Raw genomic sequence first — 8,824 nt, 5'->3', positions numbered from 1 at the left:
AAGATAAATTGTAGTGGCAAAATAAAAAAAATGTGGATATACATTTAAATATTACACTAATAACTGCAACATAGCTAAATAGCATCGGTAAATTAGTTTGCGACCCGCCACAGTCCACAGGCATTTGTGAACATCCTGTATACAACAGCATTGAGTTAGCTATAAATAAAAAAATATCGTATGCGATTTTTTCAGTCTAAGTACTTAACGCAGCCTTAACGTTATTCAGTGAGTTCTTAATTTCTATTGTTAATTTCAATAAAATATTTCATTTATAGTTTTTCTTTTAAAATGTAGATATGGAATCTAAGTTGGCTTTGGAGAAGGAAGAACTCAAACACCAGCTGGATGTTGCACAAATTATCGCCAGCGGAGGTTCCGACGTGGAAAGGTTCTACGCTGGTTCCAACGTATTTCTCACCGGCGGCTCCGGCTTTGTCGGAAAACATTTAATTGAGAAGCTATTTAGGTAACAGAATTACGATTCTCTCAACGCGTGTGTGCCTAAATCGGAAAGCGACTGCTGCCCATAGACGTCCGCAAAAGCAGATGCGTTGCCTACCTTTTAAAGCGGAGGATGGGACGCATAGAAAGAAAGTATTTTTAATTCTTATGCTTCTATGCTTAAGTTAAATCCATCACTCTACCCATCTTTTTCTTAAAAAAGAGTGGGATGTAAAAGAGGATTAAAATCAGGCCTCCGGTAAGCAAATTGCTTCTACATGACGTGTGTCTTCTATGTGGACGTGGTATTGCAACGGGCGAACCATTTGTACAACAAATGTCGTCTACCATTTTTATGTTTAATTATGCGTGAAATACATTTTTTTATTATAATAAATATTAAATGACTAGTTCAGTCCTTGCTTTCAGATGTTGTAATGTGAATAAAGTTTATTTATTATTGCGATCAAAAAAAGGGAAATCTGTACAGCAACGAATTGATCAAATTCTTAAAGACCCTGTAAGTATGTAGTATATTTTAACTATAATTATTATGGCATCCCAAAAGAACTGTATAAAAAATCGTATTTCTGATGCTATTTTTTTCTAGGTCTTCGAAAGTTTACACAAATGTAAATCAGATTTTAAGATGAACATAATACCAATTGAGGGTGAAATGGGTGAAAAGGAACTGGGCATTAAAGATGCTGATCGGAATATTATCATCGAGCAGGTAAATAATTAGTCAAATTTGGGATATTAAAAAAACCTTTTTAGTTTAGTAAAATAGAAGAAAGTAACGTGCTGGAGTCCGATTCACTTCTTCGTTTGCCAACTTGCTACAAATAAAATGGTTTAATTTATATTATTCTATTTGTTTTATATGATATTATTGCCTAGTCATTATCTTAGTCACTAAATATATTGTCTGTAAATTAAATGTCGCAAACCTTGGTATTGTTACCTTGGTATAAGAGTGTCGGTAGTTCAAGGGTTACACGCCTGGCTTTTAGTCTGCAGGTCTTCTGTTCGAATTCAGCCATGTACCAAAGTGGATTTAGATTTCAAAAGTTCATATGTACATTCGCATAAATCCGCGGTGTCCCACTTCAGAAAAATTGCCATGTTCATTGCAACGAAATACACTCCACCTCTTCCTATACAAAACTAATTAGATAGCAGTGAGTGCAAACAAAAAGAACCTAGCCGTGTATTACTAACTGCCTTTTTTCATACAGTAACAGATTTTTGTTCCGTGTCTCGTTTCAAAATGTTCAAACAATTGAGGATTTTAAAGTTGAACACCGACGGTTTGTATAGTCAGAGCTATTCATAATTTACCAAGTGTAAGCAGTAGTAATTATCAAATATATTTAACTTATGTTGTTAGCCGTACAATTACTACTGATCAATTAATTTAACAATTTCAGGTAAATATTATATTTCACGCGGCTGCAGTTGTAAATTTTAACGAGAACGTAAAAACTGCAACCCTGATCAACGTTCGAGGAATCAGGGAGATTGTTCGTCTAGCTAAATGTTGTAAACAATTAAGGCAAGTGTTAACATACTAGTATTTGGCATTATTTAATGGACGTTTCAAGGGAAAGGTACACCTGTAGAGGTAGACCAAAAAGAGATGGATGAATTGCATGAAAGGTGACATGATCAAGAAGGGAGTGATGACTGAGATGACGTATGATATAGTTGGAAACTTACGGATATACTATAAGATATATAGTATAAGGATATAAATTAATATATAATATTAGAACATAAGAGGCGGCAAAAATGTAGCAATTACACCAAGCTGAGGCAATGTGTGGTTTAAACCGAAGAGCAAGTGCGGTTGGAAATAAACAAATGATAGTGGTAAAATAAAATTAAAAATTTCTGCTCAAAATGTTGGTTTGCCTAACTAATTCGCCAAGGTAATTATTTCAGATCTTTAGTTCACGTATCCACAGCGTACTCTCACGCCACCAAGAGTAGAGTGGGTCAAGCAGTGAAGGAACAGTTCTACGATAGTCCTGTGCCACCAAATGCTATAATAGACATGGCAGAAAGCATTGAACAAAACAAATTGGAAAATATGATGCAACTGTAAATAGTTTTTAATTTTTATCTTAGCCTTTGAAAAGTGCGAATCAATTTTAATAGAAGACTAGCTGTTCCCGAGCGGCTTCATCCGCGTGAAATTGTAAAAAATTTATTTCATTGTTTACATTTGTCAAATTATCAGTAGCAAATGTCAAAATAACATGATGACTATCCATGGCAATCTTTATTCCTTGATGTTGGCAGCAACTTATGGTCTTTTTCCCACATTATATATAGCCTAAAGCGTGGCGTAAGTGTGGGGCTTTTCATTAAAAAAGGAGTTATTCAAAAATATTCTGTCATTGCTGACATCTTTGGCAACAAAGATGTGTGTGTTTACGCTTTATTATAATAGTATAGATTGAATTATTTATTGTAATTGTTAAGAATTGATATTTTTTAAATAGTGATATTTTATTGATTACATATTATAACCACATTTATTTCAGAGTAAAAAAAGATTATGCGAATACGTATACATTTAGTAAAGCATTAGCAGAAGAAGTTGTAAGAACTGAAGGACGTGGCTTACCTATTTGTGTTGTTCGACCATCTATTGGTGAGGGTAACTTACTCAACATTGATGTGTGATAAACATTTTCTAGATAATACTTTGAATTTAAATTAAGAGTTCGACGAGCTGTCGCCCGAAAATTCGCGGAATTTAAAAAAAAAATAGCTCATAACATGCTTATCCAAGTTAGCTCCTCTTCAGTGAAAGTCCCGTCGAATTCGGCTCAGCCGTTTCGGAGATTACCCGGAACAGACACACCAATTTTAGTACATGTATAGATAGTTTATTAATAATGATAAAATTAATATTTTTTTCAGTCATAAGTTCATATCGTGAACCAATGCCAGGGTTGGTTGATCCATGGAATATAAACAGCCCCAGTGGCGTAAGTTCTGTCTAAGTAATTTTAAATATACATTTGTTCCTAACTATGGTTTGGTACAATCAACCAATCCGCCGAGGTACCTCGTTCGGCTGGCACATAATTATTTCCACGTCTAAATGTTTAACAGTGGTAGAGCCCATTTTAACATCGTCCCATTCGCTTCTCGCTAAGGTGCAATACCACAACCATTCACCAATTTGTCGGATGAGTGTGCGTAATAGGGGACTAATTTTAGTCCCTTTTCCTTTCCTAACTTTTCTTATAAGAAAAGGATGGAACGGGAATTTGGATTTGACGTGTCCTCTTTATTTCCGTCTCCGTCTCTGTCGATTAAGGGTATAACGCCTCTGCAATTGCAGATGTCTGTTGGCATGAATCGTTTTGCCATGTTGGATTTAGGGGCCGCTTGTTTTTTTGCCACATTATGTTAACTAAAAAAAAGAAATAGACGCAAACTTTCTTTGCCGCGTCTCCGTGAAGTCTGCTTGCTTATTTCATAGCATTTCTAACCTTCTTACTACAATAAGTAAGGTTATGTTTTTCATTTCAGGTTTTGTTGGGAATTTATACCGGAGTAATTCATGTTCTAAAATCCACAAGTGACATAGTCGTGAGTTATGTTCCAATTGACATAGTCACAAATACAATATTGGTGGCTGCACGGGAGAATACACTACAACAGTCAAATGTAGAGAATATTAAAATTTATAATGTAACGAACAATAGAAATCCGCTTTTGTGGAGTAAGTACAACATGAGAACGTTTTAGCAAATGGCGTTAGTAAGAAATTGAATTCCTACCACGATTAGTGTATTGCCAGTTAGCTTGTACGAATAAAGTTCGGAGCACATAAAACGCAGTAGAAATGATGTTTATATAATAAAAATTATTTATATAGCAACACAGAGAAAGTTGCCAAATCTTTCCTAGAGTACATAGTATCTCAGTTTAAAAAGTAATCATTAATTCAAAAGTAAAAATTGTTATTTGAATAAATTACAAAAATCTATTTTTTTAACTTTTAATTTTAGGAGATTATTCTAAAGTTCTTAATACATTTGGAAGAAATCTGATATCTACAAAGGCAATATGGTATTGTTTTGCTTTTGAAACACCTTCTAAATTTCTTAGTATACTGCTTTTTTGGCTTCTACATTTCATTCCTGCATTTTTTGTGGACATTGCGTGCAAGATAACAGGAAAACCATCAATGTAAGTAATTTATAAAAATAAAACAAACTAGGCAAATTTTTATTACTATGATATATACCCACCTATCAATCGAATCAATTAGCTCCCCTGTTGTTTTAAGGAATTTCTATTTATACTAGCTTATGCCCGCGACTCCGTCCGCGTGGAATTAACAAAAAGTGGGTACGTCTTCTTCCAGACTATACCCAAATTTCATCGAAATCCGTTTAGGCTATAAACTTTAACAAACATCCTTCAATCTAAACTTTTGCTTTTATAATATTAGTATGATTATTTACATTATAAATACAAAATGTATAGTCGAGGAAACTGGCGGTGCTCCACCTTTTGTTTAATATTTTGAATATCTTAATATTTTTATGTTTACGTTTAATATTTTGAAACAAAAACCAATACAATGCAGCTTGTAAATGTGTGTATAAAAAATCGCTTAGTGAAAACCGGTTAGCTTTTTTATTATTATTATCCCTTCGTTTGCTTACTGCTATCTAATTAGTTATTTATGAAGAGACTGAGGTCCACTCGCAATGAACAAGGCAATTTTTCCTGAAGTTCAACACCGTGGTTTTCCGCGACTGTACCTTATGTGATTATCACTATATGTTTCTGTTCTTATTTCAGAATGATACAAACTTACAAAAAGATATACAACTTGATATCTGCGTTGGAATTTTTCATAAACAATGATTGGAAATTTCAAGACGATAACACTGTCAATCTTTATTTGAACCTGTCGAATAATGATCGAGACATTTTCAACTGCGATATGGCTACAGTTGACAACAAAGAAATGACTGAACTTTGGGTGTATGGAGTTCGGAAGTATTTGATAAAGGATGTCAGCCTTAAAACAGCTACAAGAAAGCAATTTTGGTTAAAAATAATAACATGTCTGATATTTATTTTATATGCTTATGTGTTCTATAATATTATAATGTCTAGCTACTGGATAGTAACTAAATTTATGTAAACTTCTCTTTTTGAATATGTGAATTATTTGGGAATAAATAAATAAGAATAGGTCTTGGAAATGCTGATTCAATTGAATAATAAAAGATTAAAAGAAATAAAAAGGTGTATGTATATTTTGGTTGGTTTTACTCGTATATTGTTAAACTTTAGACGTCTAAATTAATCTTAATATAAAATCAAAAAGCTGCATCTTTTAACTTAAGTCTTTTTTTCTTTTTCCCACTAACAAGGACAAAGATTATATTTGTCAATTATCTGTTCATTATTCTTTTTTATTTTTAATTGCACACTTTTCTTATTTGCCACTTTAAAAAATATGGTTATTGAAACCCAATGCTTTACGATAATCTAGACTTAAATGTTACATTTAAAATGTTAACACTATTTATTCATAAAATAATGTAATAGCAAAGTACGAAATGTAAACTTGAATAAGAAAAAGGGTTTTTTGTAGGCGTAGAATAAACTTGTCACCGTAAAGGCGTGTTACGTGGAATCGCAGTTCTTCAATTAGGGATGTCACTTTTACTAAAATTAAAAACACCTTTAGTATCACACGTGTATTTCTTATCTTTTATTCCCATATGTCCTTATTCTTATTTTACGTGATTTATATAAATATAAAATATATTATGTAAAAAATAGAGCACCACCGGCTGCGGAAACCCATGCCTCAAGCAACCAGTGATCAGGGCAGAGACCGGAACCTCCTCACAATGCATGCGGTTTCTAAAATAACTGCCTTTTGAATCGGGCCCTTAATCAAACTGTCTAGCGAGAGCTTTTTAAGAAGTTGGTCAAAGCTTTTCGCTATAGCCCATGTACCGAAACGACTATCGGAATAATGGAAGTCGATTACATAAGCCACTTGGCGGTAACCTTGCGGTAACCTCTAACCTAACTTATCTTTTGTATTATAAATATTTAATTAATCCCTTTCGATACTATTTGTACACATAGTGTGCGTTAGAACTTATTAATTCAGGCAACAAAGGCCTCCAATTGTTAGCTACTATAAAACACCCTTGGCTACTATATTTTACTGCCATCATAATACAAAAAGATTTATTTATCCCAAACAATATTATTAGTGGCAACCCTAATGTAAAGAACGTAGTAACAAGGTATTTGTTCTAAAGAGGGTCGTATGACCTACAGTTTGTACGTAGCGCCAGCAAACATATGTATATATGTATAGTATGAACATACATATGTTTCTTCTGCTCATCTTGGCAGGGTATTGCAGCTAAAATTATTGTAATGTAATTATATAGGACATATATAGACGTTAACAATATAAAACGATTCTTTGTTTTTTAAGACAAAGATGTCTATCCTCTCTTTGTCTAGTCGAAAGACATAAATTATACAGGAAAATCTTTTAACATCTTTAAAAACATTGTATTACAGATAATCTAATCGTTTACAAAGTTATAAAATAGATTCACGCGAGATATAAAAAAACAAGTAGCCCATGTGTTCTTTCAAGCTATGCTCTACATCTAGGCCAAATTTTAACGAGATCCTTTCAGCAGTTAAGTTACAATCTCTAACAAATCCATCTAAACATTCACATTTATTATTATAAGATGCTAGCACTATTCTACACTATGTATTGTTAAGTAGAAAATCAGTATCGTACCATAGTAGCAGTTCAACACTGAATCACGGATATTTACGTCATGCCCCTTTGACAGATGTCATTATTGACAAAAGAGTTCGAACGCAGAAGCGCGCCTTTTTCGTTCCGTGTGCGGTTACAATTATTACTTAAAAGTATTGAATATCGAATTCATTATAGATAATGACTTTTGGAACAAATTTGAGTGGTCATGTGATAATTAAAGATTCAGAAGCATCGATATTTCGGAAATTGCGTGAATAAATTATGGCTAGTTGAAAGTTCTATTAGCACGCTATATTTATTGATTATTACTACTTGTACAAGTTAACATTTTCTGAAAACAATTATTAGAAGTACCGTACAAAATATCCCGAAACAACAAATATCACTAGTACCTTTGACTAGATTTACTTAGTACCTTTGCTGTGGTCAATGGGTATAAGTGTCGGCCCGAAACTGGTTTTTAAAGCTGGAACCAAACTTTCGGCTTTGCTCACTGTTTCAGTCAAAACCGAATACGAAACTTACGAAACCATATTTCAGATTACGATTATGTATTAAAGTTTTACGTGGTTTAATAAGTTTTTGCTTTTAATTAACGAATCAAACGCCTTGTAAACTAATTTCCACATTTTCATCAGACAGTCATTTCGTTTTTCGTGCAATAAAATTAAAAATCAGATTTTCGATTAAAATCGATCCGTGACGACGTATAACAATCCACGAACCGTCCAGTCTCGGCAGGGTCGAAAGTTTTTTACAACTTATGACGTAGTATTTGTATATTTTAAATTAATTTACAGGATATATCAAAATATTCGTATTGTATGAATAAAGCGTTGCGTTAGTTACATTATGCGTATTGTTAAGAAAAAATAGTACCGCGCTGTAGAATTGGCGCAACACTAGGTTATCGATATAAACGTCACATCTCTAACTGACAGCTGTCAATGTCATTAGAAGGATTGATATTCGCTCGCATTCCTGATGAGATCTCTAGTGCACTACAATTACATTAATTGTTTGAAAGTATATAGGCAAAATTGTACACTGTCAAACTGTACAGTTAAAACTGAAAGGCTTCTAGCGAGCTTAAATAATTTACACTGACACAATTAAGTTTGCTAGAAGATTTACTTGTCAGCCGACAGACCGTAGCAAAGTTATAACTAAATCTTTCAATTCCTCACAAATAGAGTTCAATAATTCGATCTCGGGTGTCGAGGGACGAAACTGAGTTACATGGTAATAGAATCTGCAATGTTCTATTTTCTTTATATACGATCAGGGAACATAGTGAAGCTTAATACATTACAAATGTAAATGTATTAAAAAATATAAAATGATCCTTACATAATGTATTAAATAAACGGCCGGCATAAAAAAAATCAACTTAGTAGCCTATGTATTCTTCCAGACTGTGTACTACTGTACTGTATACATCATGACAAATTTCATCGAGGATGTCCACAGTCGTTGGCTAACTCTAACAAACAACCATCTAAACTAGATTGTTGCTTCTTAGAGAACTAGTACATACTAGCTGTTACTCGCGACTTCGTATGCGTGGAA

General features: G+C 33.3%; 2 protein-coding genes across 2 annotated transcripts; both read left to right on the top strand.

Moving 5' to 3' along the window:
* The first annotated feature begins 215 nt into the window (after nucleotides 1–215).
* On the top strand, nucleotides 216–2,018 carry LOC106106939 (putative fatty acyl-CoA reductase CG8306). Its single transcript, XM_013287598.1, has 4 exons — nucleotides 216–469; nucleotides 874–964; nucleotides 1,055–1,177; nucleotides 1,875–2,018. Exons 1-4 carry the CDS (start codon nucleotides 300–302, stop codon nucleotides 2,016–2,018), a joined length of 528 nt encoding a protein of 175 aa, XP_013143052.1. The 5' UTR covers nucleotides 216–299.
* A 376-nt stretch (nucleotides 2,019–2,394) lies between these two features.
* Nucleotides 2,395–5,641, top strand: LOC106107104 (fatty acyl-CoA reductase 1-like). Its single transcript, XM_013287804.1, has 6 exons — nucleotides 2,395–2,547; nucleotides 2,994–3,103; nucleotides 3,376–3,443; nucleotides 3,994–4,186; nucleotides 4,476–4,656; nucleotides 5,278–5,641. Exons 1-6 carry the CDS (start codon nucleotides 2,501–2,503, stop codon nucleotides 5,624–5,626), a joined length of 948 nt encoding a protein of 315 aa, XP_013143258.1. The 5' UTR covers nucleotides 2,395–2,500; the 3' UTR covers nucleotides 5,627–5,641.
* Nucleotides 5,642–8,824: the final 3,183 nt, after the last annotated feature.

This window comes from Papilio polytes, unplaced genomic scaffold, assembly GCF_000836215.1.
Source record: "Papilio polytes unplaced genomic scaffold, Ppol_1.0 DF822067.1, whole genome shotgun sequence".
NCBI lineage: Eukaryota > Metazoa > Arthropoda > Insecta > Lepidoptera > Papilionidae > Papilio > Papilio polytes.
The sequence above is the reverse complement of the archived record's forward strand: the minus strand, read 5'-3'. Positions and strand labels throughout refer to the sequence as shown.

Bases quoted from the DNA above. Each gene is read 5' to 3' on its own strand.
- LOC106106939 (XM_013287598.1), top strand. From the start codon at position 300: ATGGAATCTAAGTTGGCTTTGGAGAAGGAAGAACTCAAACACCAGCTG. The intron at 470-873 runs GTAACAGAATTA...CCTTGCTTTCAG, and splicing joins TTAATTGAGAAGCTATTTAG to ATGTTGTAATGTGAATAAAG. The intron at 1,178-1,874 runs GTAAATAATTAG...TAACAATTTCAG, and splicing joins GGAATATTATCATCGAGCAG to GTAAATATTATATTTCACGC.
- LOC106107104 (XM_013287804.1), top strand. From the start codon at position 2,501: ATGGCAGAAAGCATTGAACAAAACAAATTGGAAAATATGATGCAACT. The intron at 3,104-3,375 runs GTGAGGGTAACT...TATTTTTTTCAG, and splicing joins TGTTGTTCGACCATCTATTG to TCATAAGTTCATATCGTGAA. The intron at 4,657-5,277 runs GTAAGTAATTTA...TTCTTATTTCAG, and splicing joins ATAACAGGAAAACCATCAAT to AATGATACAAACTTACAAAA.